This window comes from Artemia franciscana, chromosome 13 (assembly GCF_032884065.1).
Source record: "Artemia franciscana chromosome 13, ASM3288406v1, whole genome shotgun sequence".
NCBI classification, from domain to species: domain Eukaryota; kingdom Metazoa; phylum Arthropoda; class Branchiopoda; order Anostraca; family Artemiidae; genus Artemia; species Artemia franciscana.
In genome coordinates, this window is record NC_088875.1 from 14,605,093 (window position 1) to 14,620,364 (window position 15,272).

The 15,272-nt window shown below is 31.8% G+C and overlaps 1 protein-coding gene across 1 annotated transcript in view; it reads left to right on the forward strand.

The window, feature by feature from the left end:
• The first annotated feature begins 745 nt into the window (after positions 1 to 745).
• The window catches only part of LOC136034566 (galactosylceramide sulfotransferase-like), a 92,194-nt gene continuing 77,667 nt past the window's right edge, over positions 746 to 15,272 (forward strand). Inside the window, exon 1 of the mRNA XM_065715809.1 lies at positions 746 to 873. Within this exon, the coding sequence (XP_065571881.1) occupies positions 809 to 873 (65 nt within the window). The 5' untranslated portion in view covers positions 746 to 808. The remainder of the gene's footprint in view (positions 874 to 15,272) is intronic.

Consider the following 15,272-nt stretch of genomic DNA (forward strand, 5'->3'; position numbering starts at 1 on the left):
TTCTAAAGTAAATCAAGAGTCTACACCGAAAGAAAAACCACTTTTTCCATATTTAGAACAATGGATACGAGTGCAATTGAGCTTTGTCAGGAGGCCGGTCCCCATCTCAATATATCTTATGTAAATCCTTTCATTTTTCTTATATTCGTTTTGATTCTATTTTTTCTAAACAATGCCAAATAACCCATGAGAATGCAAACCACTTGAGCATAATAATTAAGTCAGGTAGCCACTAGGAATCAAACGAAAAGCGGTTCATCCCATAATGGTGTGATTGGAACACGAAATGAAAAATTTTTGGGCAATGAAATTTGTGGGAGGAATAAAATGGAAGAGTTTGAAGAGATTGGGATGCAGGAAAAGTCTTGAGAACTATTTTGCCCTCAGGATCTTGGTGCTGTAGTTAGTTGTTAATAGTAGTAGAAGAAGTACTTTGCCTACATACGAATTAAAGTGAATTATTTTTCTTTAAGTGAATGCCCATCTTTAGACTTTAGTTTAATCTTGGAATAAAACTTATCCATTTTAGAAAAAAATTTATCTCCGTTTCTATCGTTCATCTATACAAAAATTAGTTTTTTAAACATTTGGTAAATAATCCAAACTGTACAACAATTTTTTAAACTTAAATCCGTGGTGCTAAGAAGCCCGAAAGAGAAACAGAAAAATATACAAATAGACAAAACAAGAAATATCTAAACTCTGCATAAGACACTATAGAAATGCAACACCAGTTTTGAGAAATCGAGTTTTGTGTTCAGTTTAGTTTGACTTAAAATTAAACGTTAACAAAAGATTAGACACAAGGATGAAGATTGGATTTGCAAAATTATTTAAAGTGTCTGGTACTACAATGGCAGAAATTTTATTAAGGTAAGCTTATCTTATTTCTTTAATTATAAATAGGTAAAAATTCCATCACTAAAATGTTTATTTTGAAATGTTAATTGATAAGAAATCGTTATTATGAATGTCTCTTGCATTTATTAGAAGATTAAATAAAATAAAATAATTAATTACCACTAAAGGGTGGGATTAAAGATTATAACAAACAGAAATTATTGCAACCATGGATCAGGAGAGAGAATCACCTTTTGATTCTCTCAACTTTTACTCTAAAATACAATTTAGTCCCAATTTTCTTGAGAAATTTTTCTGGATTAAGAATTAGTATTTTTTAAAGTGCTTTAAAACCTTTGGAAGGATAGAGGTACCCTGGGGTATCCCTGTCATGCATGTTTTCTCATTCTTCGTATATTTCTGATAAAAGTAGAAAATGGTCTGAGAGAGGGAGAGGAATAAACAACTTTCTAGTCCTTATTCTAGTTCCTTATCTTAGAAAAAACTCGAATAATCGAAGTGTGGTCTAAAAGCACAATATATATATATATATATATATATATATATATATATATATATATATATATATATATAGATATACATATATAAATATATATATATATATATATATAAATGTATATATATATATATATATATATATATATATATATATATATATATATATATATATATATATATATATATATATATATATATATATATATATATATATATATATATATATATATATATATGGTTTTATGGACCATCCTTATTTTACTTGTCCTACTAAACGTAAAAAACGATCGAGAGGACATAGGAAAAATAATAGAAAAATGAATTAGATTTATATATGCTTTTTATAGATCTATGCCAGCTACTTGAATCTAGGGGTATGATTTCTTTAATAAAATGTCTAAATAATGTATCCAAGAGGAATATAATCAAACTTTTCTGGATTGCTAAGAATAATACAGCTCTTGAATATAATTTTAAAGTAATATGTGATACAATTTGCATTCTAACTAAAACAGAATTTATTTCAAAATAGAAAAAGTTAAATAGGATTGGTAATTAGGATAACAGATTATATTTACCTTTTAATTTTACTTGTAAGCAGATTGAAGATATTAATTTACCAGAAATTTTAAATCAGCGGCATATGAAACAGGCCCTTCCTAGTAATTTGAATTATAATGATAGTCCAGTTTTAAGTTATAAATTTACAAAAACTATTGGACAATTTATTTTTAATTAAAATTTAATACTTAAAAGACTAGATAGTGATATAAACTGGAAACCGGTTTGTAATTGTAAGAAGCTTGGCCCATTTGTAAATCCTATTTACAAAGATGTTATAACAGGGGACTTGTCAATAATAAAGCAAGATAATCTTCAAATTATAATGAATAAAGGGGCTAATTTCTGTCTTCCTCATCATCTGAAACCATCGAGTGTTCTTGATGGCTTGGAAAATGATTTTGATTTATTTATTGATAAGTGGTGTAAGAAAGAGAATAAAAATAAAGAGAGTTTTCAAAATTGGCAAAATTTAATTATTAGTAGAATAAAAAATAAAATATATTCTAACTTAAAAAATAGTAACACTAAATCATTATTTTATAATGCGAAGATTAAACAAGCAATTGCTAATCTACAGAATGAATTTGTAATTGTGCCAGTGGATAAAGCTAATAATACTTTTGCCATTATTTGTCAGAAGCTGTATTGTGATATCTTAAAAAGGGAGTTATGCACAACTAATGTCTACGAAAAGGTAAATTTAGAGGATGAGAATTTAATTGAAAAGACTGAAGAAATACTTTTTAAAAATTTTAATATTAAAACAAAAGACAATGATAAAACGTTCCCTTTCCTGTATTGGACTGTACATTTTCATAAGAATCCCCCTAAACCACGGTTTACTGCTGGAGCAGCTAAATGTCCAACCCGCATTGCTGCTACTGACCTCTCTTTAATTTTAAAGGAGATTGTAAATAAAACTTAAAATCTATTCTTCTGGTATTAAAAAATTTTCGAATTTAAATCCATATTGGAGTGTTAATAATTCACTGCTGGTGATAGATTCTTTAACAATGGTTTCAGCTAAAGGAATTGAGTCTTTCAATTTTGCGACAATGTATGCTAATTTATCACTTAATGTAGTGTTAGATAATTTAAAAACTGTTATCAAGACATCTTTCCTCATATCTAGTAAAAGGTTCTTAAAAATAGACACTTATAATAAAAAAGTTATATGGACAAATTGCTTTAATACAACAGTTAACTTGAGATGTAACAGCTTGGATATGATTTTTGAGTTAGTAAAATTTGTTTTATACAATACTTATATAAGATTTGGTGGTGATTTGTACAATCAAATGGTGGGAATTCCCATGGGGGAATGCCAGCCCATTTATAGCTGACTTGTTGTTAAGTCAACTAGAATATAAATATATGATGGATAAGAATAATCCAAATAATTTAAAACATATTTTGTCATTAGTTTCCCATTCCCTGAAAGTAATATACACTCAAATATCACATATTCGGCGTTTTTCTCACTGTTACTTCGTTATGCAAGGATTTATAGTAACTATATTTATTTTAAAAATAGATGTAAAATATTAAGCCAAAAATTGATATCAAGAGGTATTTCTCCTAATAAATTAACTTGGCAATTAAAAAAGTTTAATTTTCATTATAATGAACTTTTAAATAAATTTCAAAAGAATTATCTGGAAATACTTAAGGAAATTTTCAACTAATTTTGGAGGTTAGAGAAATGATGATGCAGCGCCATTTATTTTGAATTGTGTTTCTAATAGAGCGGATTTTTGTTCAAAATAGCCACATGGTAAAGATGAATTCTATAATTGTTTAGTTCATTCAGGTTTTTTTCAATGTGTTAATATTTGTGATTTGGTAAAATTTATCATATTTAGTTTACCTATTGTTTCTAAAAAGAGGGATATATCAATAGGATAAGCTTATTTGGTGTTACAAGGTTGTTTTACATTTGCTGTTTTTTTTTCATAGGCATGTATTTTGGGGGTGATACCTGACACGGGGATGCCATGGATATTCTATGGTAGCCACAACACCTGACTGGGTAGAGAATTTAATGTGGCAAAACCCTATAGGCAATTGTATTTTCCTGATGAGCCCTTGTGTTGGGTTGTTGCCTCTGAATTATTTTTCTGATTTGTCTTATTTATAATGATCGTCCAGTTTTAACTTATAAATTTTCAAAAACTATTGGGCAAATCATTTTTAATTATAATTTAATACTGAAAAGACTAGATAGTGATATAAATTGGAAGCCGGTTTTTAATTGTAAGCAACTTGGCCCATTTGTAAATACTACTTACAAACATGTTATAACAGGGGACTTGTCAATAATAAAGCAAGATGATCTTCAAATTATAATGAATAAAGGGGCTAATTTCCGTCTTTCTCATCATCTGAAACCATCGAGTGTTCTTGATGGCTTGGAAAATGATTTTAATTTATTTATTGATAAGTGGTGTAAGAAAGAGAATAAAAATAAAGGGAGTTTTCAAAGTTGGAAGAATTTAATTATTAGTAGAATAAGAAATAAAATATATTCTAACTTAAAAAATAGTAACACTAATTCATTATTTTATAAAGCGAAGATTAAACAAGCAATTGCTAATCTAAAGAATGAATTTGTAATTGTGCCAGTGGATAAAGCTAATAATAATTTTGCCATAATTTGTCAGAAGCTGTATTGTGATATCTTAAAAAGGGAGTTATCCACAACTAATGTTTACGAAAAGGTAAATATAGAGGATGAGAATTTAATTGAAAAGACTGAAGAAATACTTTTTAAAAAATTTTAATATTAAAATAAATGACAATGATAAAAAGTTCCCTTTCCTATATTGGACTGTAAAATTTCATAAGAATCCCCCTAAGCCACGGTTTATTGCTGGAGCATCTAAATGTCCAACCCGCATTGCTGCTACTGACCTTTCTTTAATTTTAAAGGAAATTGTAAATAAACTTAAAAACCTATTGTTCTGGTATTGAAAAATTTTCGAATTTTAATCCATATTGGAGTGTTAATAATTCACTGCAGGTGATAGATTCTTTAACAATGGTTTCAGCTAAAAGAATCGAATCTTTCGATTTTGTGACAATGTATACTAATTTATCACTTAATGTAGTGTTTGATAATTTAAAAACTGTTATCAAGGAATCTTTCCTCTTATCTAGTAAAAGGTTCTTAAAAATAGACATTTATAATAAAAAAGCTATATGGACAAATTGCTTTAATACTACAGTTAACTTGAGATGTTACAGCTTGGATATGATTTTTGAGTTATTGGAATTTGTTTTATACAATACTTATATAAGATTTGGGGGGTGATTTGTACAAGCACATTGTGGGAATTCCCATGGGGGGGGGAATGCCAGCCCATTTATAGCTGACTTGTTTTTAAGTCACCTAGAATATAAATATATGATGGATAAGAATAATCCAATTAATTTAAAATATGCTTTGTCAAATAATAAAAGATATTTAGATGATATTTTGGTCTTAAATTGTAAAGATTTCATCGATATTTCTAAAAATATATATCCATCAGAGCTTATTCTTGAGCCTAGTCATGGTGCTGGTCATGAAGATCATTTCTTAGATTTAAATATTAATATTTGTGATAATAATAAATTAAGTTTTAAAATGTATAATAAAACGGATGATTTCTGATTTTGAAGTGATTAGTTTCTCATTCCCTGATTGTAATATACACTCAAATATCACATATTCAGCGTTTTTTTCACAGTTACTTCGTTATGCAAGGATTTGTAGTAATTATATTGATTTTAAAAATAGATGTAAAATCTTAAGCAAAAATTGATATCAAGAGGTTTTTCTTCAAATAAATTAACTTGGTAATTTTAAAAAATTTTGTTTTCATTATAAGAAACTTTTAAATAAATATCAAAAGAATTATCTAGAAATACTTAAAGAAATTTTCAACTAATTTTGGAGGTAAGAGAAATGTTGTCGCAGCGCCATTTATTTTGAATTGTGTTTCTAATTGGGTGGATTTTCTTAAAAATTAGCCACATGGTAAAGATGAATTTCATAATAGTTTAGTTCATTCAAGTTTTTTGCAATGTGTTAATATTTGTGATTTGGTAAAATTTATAATATTTAGTTTACCTATTGTTGCTAAAGGGAGGGATATATTAACAGGATAAGCTTGTTTTGGTTTTACTTGGTCGTTTTACATTTGCTGTTTTTTTTTTCTTTCATAGGCATGTATTTTGGGGTGATACCTGACGCGGGGATGCTATGGATATTCTGTGGTAGCCACAATACTGTGCTGGGTAGAGAATTTAGAGTGGCGAAACCCTATATAGGCCAGTGTATTCTCCTGATGAGCCCTTATGTTGGGTGTTGCCTCTGAATTATTTGTCTATAATATTTTTTCTATTGTTTGGTAAATGACGACTTATACTTATTGACGACATGACTGCCTGTTCATGGATTATTCTTTATGGTTGATTGTGTGTGGCTATGCTGTTTGACCTATGTGATTGACCTATGTGGGCCTCATTCAAGTGCTGGTCTATATTAATCACTTATTTAGGAAAACAGTCTTCCTTTTCTCCTTCTGTCTCTCTTATTTTTTGTGTTTGTGCTGTTGCATTGGTGATTTCTCTTTTCATGATATATATATATATATATATATATATATATATATATATATATATATATATATATATATATATATATATATATATATACATATATATATATATATATATATTATATATATATATATATATATATATATATATATATATATATATATATATATATATATATATATTTATATATGTATATACATATTTGACCTCTCTCACATACAATTCCCAAATTCACACTATATCTTTTGAACAAATTTCGACATTACAGATTTGTAAAAAATACTTTAAGACTTCAGTAACTAATCCTTCAAGGATGATAAATTCCCAACATTAAATATGGGTTAGGGGACCTAAGTAATAAAAATACCATTTGTTGACAAATAGGTCAAATCAAAGGCAACACTATCGAGTTTCCTGAAATAAATAGTCATAAGCCTTCAATTTGCTGTTTATTTTCCAATGTTTCCTCAAGCCAGTTTATAAAGATGGGATGGTTGTAGAAACTTTGAAAGAGACTAATTTTTTTAAAAATTGAAAGTTTTAGTACTCTTTTTAAAAAAGTTACCAGGGGAAGAACATCGTCCCTGTATTGTCCTTTCTATAGCCAGCAACCGAAATTTCAAAAATATTCGGTAAATATTTTGAGATACCATTTTCCTATAGCTTGTGAAAATAGAGAATAAATTTTCCTATAGAGTTTATCTCACCATCAGAGTTCCCTCATAAAGGGTCTGTAGATAATTCAATTTTTGCAATTGTTTAACATAAGTTTTAAAGTGGAAAAGGGGTATTTTTGCAATAGCTGTGGAATGGCTCTAAGTTAAAATAGTCACTGAAAATCAAGGGAACTGTTCAACAAAACAAAAAAGACTATACTAAAGAGAATAATAATAACAATGATAGTAATTAATTTCTAACCACTATTAACAACAACAGGAAAGTGAAGCAATTAAATACAAGAAAAAAAGAGAGACAAAAATATAACGGAAACTATCCAACAGATCAAATGGATAGAATAGGACCTAAAATGGCTGAAACTTTTAAATAGCAGACTCGGATAACTGTTTGGGTACTCAGGCCTGTTTTTTCATTATGTCTAGAGCATCGAAACTTGGCAAAGATTCTTGATCTTATACTATAGTGACAAATGAATAAAATCTTAAATGCCAAAAATACATACAGCGGGCAGCTCCGATATCTTTCTTGAGGAAGTTAATAGGTACCATAGATAAGAAAGAATGGTTACAGTAGGAATAGAATGAAGTTTATTAGTGGTAAAAGACCATAAACCATGGAAAAATGTAAAACAATGAAAAATTACTCAGAAATTTCACAAATCAACATAATGCTCTAGAGATCTAGCTCTATGAATCATCGCGAGACAAAGCAATCTTGCTAAATTCTGATCTTTATAAAACACTCATTCACATACACCCTCAAAACTCACTTAAAATCAAAATCATCTCATTTAATTCTCCACTCATAAGAGCAGAATAAGGAACAGACGTTTACTTTTTCTCCCAGAGAAACTTTACACTTTGGCTCAGTTGCAAACTATCAGCCCTCATTTTAATTAATAACTTTATTTCATTTTTTTTTCAAACCCACACTAAGAAACAGAGCTTTGTACAAAAATATTTCGATCGACAATAAATTCCCAGTGAATTTGACGGTGAGCGCAGGGCCTGCATTGGCTCTATTTCCTGGTCTTGTAAAATATTTTCAACTAATCCACTTACTTTATCCCTCATATCCTTTAGCCCGAAAAGATGTCCCAACATTTCACTTAAAAACTGATCTGAAATGCTCATAACTTGTTACGGCCACCTCTACCTGAACCACTTTGAAACATTTCTAATTAGCTGACTTCATATTCTGCAGCCTAGATATCACTAATTTTTTTTCAAAAGCATATGCATGTTAATTGACCTTTGACTTCTTAAAGAAAATAAATCTAAGTCCTCTCTAAATACAAAACTGCATTTATGCATACTTTTCCCTTGCATTGGTGTCCCCTCAATCGTTTAAAGCGAACCCTATTCCTAGTTATAAGGAGAGCGCTACTTTTAAAAGGAAATCTGTCATTTTACGAAAACCAGCCGGAGTTTGTTACGTCATAGGTAACCAAGAAGAAAAGAAAAGAAAACCGCAGAAGCATGTTACATCCTAGGGAATGGTTCTTTTCCTTGGTTGTTATGATTAAGAAACATAAGGGTGTAGGCTTGTTTATTTGGGTTTTCCTTTGGTTTTAACTAATAGTTTTCTTTGAAAAAGAACTACACTAAATCAAGATTTTCTTGGGTTGTTTCTTAATAGTTTCATAATAGTTTGAAAAAATTAAAAAAGGCCAGGGCTTCTTTACTTCAGGATTTTATTGGGCTTTAACTAATAGTTCCCGTTTTCAAAGATCAGTAAGGGTGAGGGCTTGTATATTTTAGAGTTTCATCAGGCTTTAACTAGTAATTTCATTTATTAAAAACCTCAAAGAGCTTGTTTACTTCAGGATTTCTAAGATTATTCACTGAAAACCATCAGGAGGCTTGTTTACCTCAGGATATCTAAGGTTGTTACATCGTCGGTGTCAAGGTGAAAACATGTATCTCCCTTACTCAAAATTTTTCAGTAGGTGAAAATAATATACTAAGGATTTCTCTTTAGTAGTTCTGCTGTTAGAACATTTTATTAGATAGCCAACTTTTTATGGCGGATCTCGTGGGAAGAACCGAAACAACTGAACTAAATCAGTTCTGACAAAAACACCGACACGTTGTTTCCGCTTGACAAGATTTCTAATAGCCTAATGGCAGAATGTCAAGCAGAAAACGTGTATCTCGGGAAATTATACCATTCAGCTAAACTGTTTTTATCCAAAATTGAACACCGAATGTACTGATTGCAAATAACTCAGCCATCGGCGTATGTTCACACAATTCGTCTTCTTCTCTCGTTTCTTCATCTTCATCAGTCTCAAAAAGACCTCTGACACACCCAATAAAGTTTTCAAACTGTCGTATTCATGATGGAACGGCTCTGGGATCACCTTGTTCTTGTAATGGGCCACAAGGTCTATCATATATCTTCCGAAACAGGGATTGTCTTAGCGTAAGCAGCCTTTAGCACTTGCTTCTTACGGCCAAATTCAGATTGCCTTTGATATATTTCCATGAAGCAAATTTGAAACTTAACTGACGACTTTCTTGTAAATCGACCTCCATTTTCTTCAAAGAAATTGATGTTTATTTGTATCCCGCATGGCAGATGGGCTGATACCCTCTTGAGCTGCCTTCCAGTCTATGAAGTCTTTTAACGTCCGCACCTCGACAGTATAGGGAGCTGTATATTTTCTTGCAGCTTGAAGTAGAGTCATCCATTGGCACGTAAACCAAGATTCCTCTTACATTGTTTTCTATCGCAGAATGCATGCTGTCTAAAGTCATTGGCGAATGTTCTGAAAGAGGAAAATTCAGCTCAATTATCGGTTTGCCTGTAAACTACTGAAGAATTAAAGAGAGAATTGCAAGCATTTGGTGGTTTCAGTTTTGGTCACCACAGCAGTTACAAGACAGGCTTACTGTCTTGACAGTAGTTGCTGGGACTTGGGATTAAACAATTTTCTCAAAACTTTTCCGTTTTGCCAATATTAATTGGGCTCCCTCTAACTGACCGTATATAATTTTATTACTGCTTGCTACTAACATTGCAAAGGCTTACCTTAGAATGTACCAGTCATAAGCTCCAGCGCTAGAATTATCAAGTGGGTCCTAATTTAGACACATCAATGCTAAATATGTGTCGTTTTAACACCAGCGGTGGTGTGAAATATTTCACTACTAAATCACTATAAGTCCAGTGCAGTTTTACTATCGCTCTACTGTTATGTTTACTTTTGTTAAAAAGAGTTTTTGAACACCTAATCTTGAGCTTAATCCTAGAGTCGGAAACTGTACCTGAACGAAACGACCTTAAATTACAACTATTTAGTAGATTTTGATTGGTAAGTGATGATCTAGAAGACATTTTTACATTAAAAAAGTGGAAATAACACCTATCAATTCATAGAAAGTCCAAAAATGGAAAAAGTAAAGGCAAAAAAATTAACGGAATCAGAATGACCCCTTCTTTTAAGAATAATGAAATAATTTTATACGCGCGAGCTAGAGGTGAGACATTAGATTTTCTTAGCAGAAAGGAGACAGAAGAATATTCAATAGATTAGACAAGCACGGTTTCCATATTGAGGGAGATAAAACCCCACCATGTATCACACTGTCCCCTACATAAATTAGAAGATTCTAATAACGACCATCGCTGACTTTAAGATAAAAAACAAAACTCCCATATCAATCTTTTAAAAGATATATAAGAGAAACATTTATACAATTTAAAATCAGTAACTAAAGAACCATAATGTGCAAAACATAATCAGAATCAGTTTTGATTCAGATTTAAAGGTGAAAGTATCGGTCTAGAACTCTATTTTGTTATCAAACCAATAAGCGTTTCGAGTGAATTTTTATTTCTGCAAAGCTAGTTAGATTTTAGTTCTCTACCGAAAAAAAATTTCCTCAGCTTCTCAATAAGTGAGTGATAATGCTAAAATAATAACTATGGAATTATTTTGCCCTATTATTTATTTTTTAAAATTTTGCTAATAAATGAGCAGAAAAAGGGATGCTTTCTGTAGTAATTGTAGTCTTACTTTTTGGGAATTCTGTCTCCCTTAAATTGCTGTAAACATAAAGCAGAAGCCTACGTTTCCCTCACTCATTGGTATTTGGTTTTCTTAAATTAGACTACTACTTTCCGATATTATTCGATTACGTTCTGATATCATCTTTCCTCCTGTTTTGTACCATATTCTTTTTTTACTGCAATGATTCTTGAATTACGCTTAATTACTGGAAGACAGGCATTAGCATAAAACTTGTTTTGAATGCCGTACTGAATTTTCTTGTGTGATTACTATCCGAGGGTGTGGAATTAGTGGTGTGGCTCTAAATTTCTCTGTACATGATGCGTTCTTATCAGCAAGGAAATTTTTTTATTCTGAACTTAATACACAATGCCAAGTCATTAGTCATGTCAAAGAAAACGAAAATATTATTGAAATGTGTAAGCTCCTTATATTAGCCACCAAAGAGAATATAAATACGCCAAACTTTGCTATTTTTAATCCATGTGAAACTCCAGTCATCGGCTATTTTGTTTTTGCTACACAAACTACAAAAGTCAGAGAGATTTTCTGAATGTTAGATGTATTTTTTGACATCACAACTTGCACACTCTTAAATTTTAACTCTCCAAACTCTGAAAAATTTGACAGTGCGTCAACCTCTGCTACCTACAAAATGCCTACAATACCAACAATTTAAAAGCGTAAGGCCATCATATGCTGCAGTGCTAAGAAATTGTCAAAAAGATATTAGGAATCCTCATGATCATAAACTGTTTATCAACAGCACATGCAAAGAGAATTCAAATCCTATTACATAGCTTAAGCGATCAAATAAGGACTTGAAAATTTAGGGCCCTCCAAAAAAGTGGCTAACGAAATAGTTTAGAGTGTGAAGGCCACTGACCATCTAAAAGTGTTTTTAAGAAGGAATCAGTCTTTGCAGCCATACTTATCCACGTTCCTTGATGTTTAGAATTTTCTCACCTGCTGCAACTAATCTCCAAAACCGAAAAATAAGCCAGTGTGGGGCTTCTTACACCTTAAAAGTGCCGTTTAAAATTTGTAGTGACCTTCACTTTTTCTAAGAGGAACCAGTGCGTATTGACTATGAAATACTATCTGTTGAGGAATTACCCTGTCTTCCCTATTGATGCTTTAAGTGGTACGAGGTAGGTCACAAAGCAGTGAATTGACAGTTAGGTGATATTTTTGATCAATGTGGTTCCACTAATCATGTATATAACCGTTCAAACGCGTACACAGCTAGTTTGTTCTTTGTACTATGCAAGAAAGCTGATCACACCTCTTACAATGTGAATTATCCAAACAATCGTCCAGCCGAGACTCAGCCTGCTGTACATGGTAAAAGTGCCAATGGACGGCCATAATGTCAATATGAAGTGTTTCATCAAAACACTAACGCTGTGAACGTAAATCTTCAGTTCTTTGTGAGCTGTTTCCAAAATGTGAGGGATTTGCGCACAGAAGTGAAATTTAAGTAAGTTAAGCTTTTATTTCCTAGATAATAAAGATAAATTCACCTGCTATGTACTTCCTGCAAAGCAAAATAGTATTGCTGGTAAACTGTCTGGGAGTCCTGTGACTTACATGAATTCTACTTTACGTCCAATGCTTGTAGAATCCTGTGATCACTTTGATATGTGTTCATCTATAATATTTTTTGCCAACTGATTACCATTGTGATACTTCTGAGCGTCTACTTGTTCTTGCTTCTAAAAAGATGTGTAAAAGCACCTCAAGTATTATTTCTAGCAGTCCTGCATGTTTGAATGTTGGAGATTTTAACTCTAACTTAACTGTTATATCTGCCCATTCTTCTCTGAATTGTGAAGCATTCAATAATCATTGGTTTGTTGTTGATAAGGCCCAAGATGCCAAATAAATTCAAAATTCCTTGTCCATAACCAACATAGACCATATCGTTGCTTCTCTCTCCTTAGACATCTCTCAAGCGAAAGTCATTTGATATTCTTTCATATATGATCACTTGCTTCTTATGTTATCTTTCTCATCAAGTGAACTTCTCACATACACACTAGTAACCCATTAGCACAAAATCAATCGTATATACGTAATTGGACATTATTCGGCCCGTAACTGTATTGGACTGTTTTTACAATCCTTTCGAAGGTTAAGATGCCTATCTAAGAGTATTTTTACAATCCGTTCGAGGGTTAAGATGCCATCTGTTCTATTAATTAAGCACTCACAGCTGCCCATTGAGGAAAAATGCAATCTTACTGATGTTTGTTGTGCAGATATGATACGCTTAAAATTTTTAAAATCCTCTACTGTTCAACTGAAGCGCCGCCATCTAGGAACAGTTTCCTATTTGCGTGAAAATCAATGTTTTTCCCAATCTTGGGATTCAGCAAAGTTTTGACTACATCTTTGTATTGAATTTCACCGACCACGGTAAGGTAATTTTAATTCCACTCACATTGCAAAAAAGAACAGTTTGCCAATGAACTTCTGAGCCACCACAAGAAAATCACAAAACAGTCAGCACAAACAATTAAATATAACCCTCATTTGCTATAGTCTAAAATCCATCCGTTCAGAATCAATAGAATCCGTAGATTCAGCAAAATTTTGACTACATCTATGGATTGAATTTCACCGACCACGGTTATTCCACCCAAATTGCAAAAAAGAAAAGTTTGCCAATGAACTTCTGAGCCACTGCAAGAAAATCGCAGAACAGTGAGCACAAACAGTTAAATATAACCCTCATTTGCTATAGTCTAGAATCCATCCAAGGATCTCCAAAACTTTCTATTCAGCTGCTTATGCTCTTCTATCTTGACTGATTTTCTTTCTATGAGGCTAAATTCTCTCCACCAGACCTCCTAATCGAACACAAATATACTGAGAAGTTTGACAAATCTTCGTATAGATTTTGTGACTCTGATATTACAGCATCTGTAACGTCTTTGGCTGATGCTATTATACTCCTTAAGCCAAAGATGTCTCGAGGCATAGATGGAATTCACGCACTATATATAAAATATAGTGGTCCTGAGCCCTTAGAATATCTCACGTTACTGCTGCAGATGACTTTTATACAATGCATGGTCCCGTCAATACTTTGCGTGGCAAAGCTTTCTCCTAATTCAAAGGAAAATGAAATAAACTCCGATCAAAATATAAATTTTAGGCCGGTAGCCTTATCAACCAGCTTATGTAAGCATTATGAAATTCTGCTCATAAGCAAGCTTAAAGAAAAATTTTACACACTTGCATGTCAATTTGGCTTTGAACATAGCTTTGGATATGCAGACGCCCTTGCAGATTTTGCTAATGTTCTGGTTGAAACTTCTTGTACAGAAAAATGATTCGCCTTGGTTAGTCATAATATTCGCTAAGCCTTTGACCCCCTGATTGAACCCCCTATGACTTTAAGAGGCCTTAAAAGTGGAGTAAATCTTGTTATCATCAGTTCTTAGAGAAATATTTATGCTAAGCTACGAGTCCACCTTAAAATAACTCCTAAGCAAGATAAAATTACAAGGCTACCTGATAGAACTGTTCCAGTTAAGTGATAAGCCGGGATAGGTGCAATTGCCTCACCTCACTTTTTCAAAAACCATTCAAACAGTTCTTGGTAACGAACTGTAGTAAGGAGCGACCCGGCTCAATTGTAACCAAAACTCTAAAAAATTGAACTTTGATATCAATAGCTACATCAAAGGAATCGCATTTTAATGCTGATTTTAAATATATAAGTTTCATCAAGTTTAGTCTTACCTATCAAAAGTTACGAACCTGAGAAAATTTGCCTTATTTAGGGAAATAGGGGAAAACACCCCCTAAAAGTGGTAGGATCTTAACGAAAATGACACCATCAGATTCAGCGTATCAGAGAACCCTACTGTAGAAGTTTCAAGCTCCTACCTACAAAAATGTGGAATTTTGTATTTTTTGTTAGAAGACAAATCACGGGTGCGTGTTTATTTGTTTTTTTTTTTTTTTTTTTTTTTTTTTTTTTTCTTTTCCCCAGGGGTCATCGTATCGACCAAGTAGTCCTAGAATGCCGCAAGAGAGCTCATTC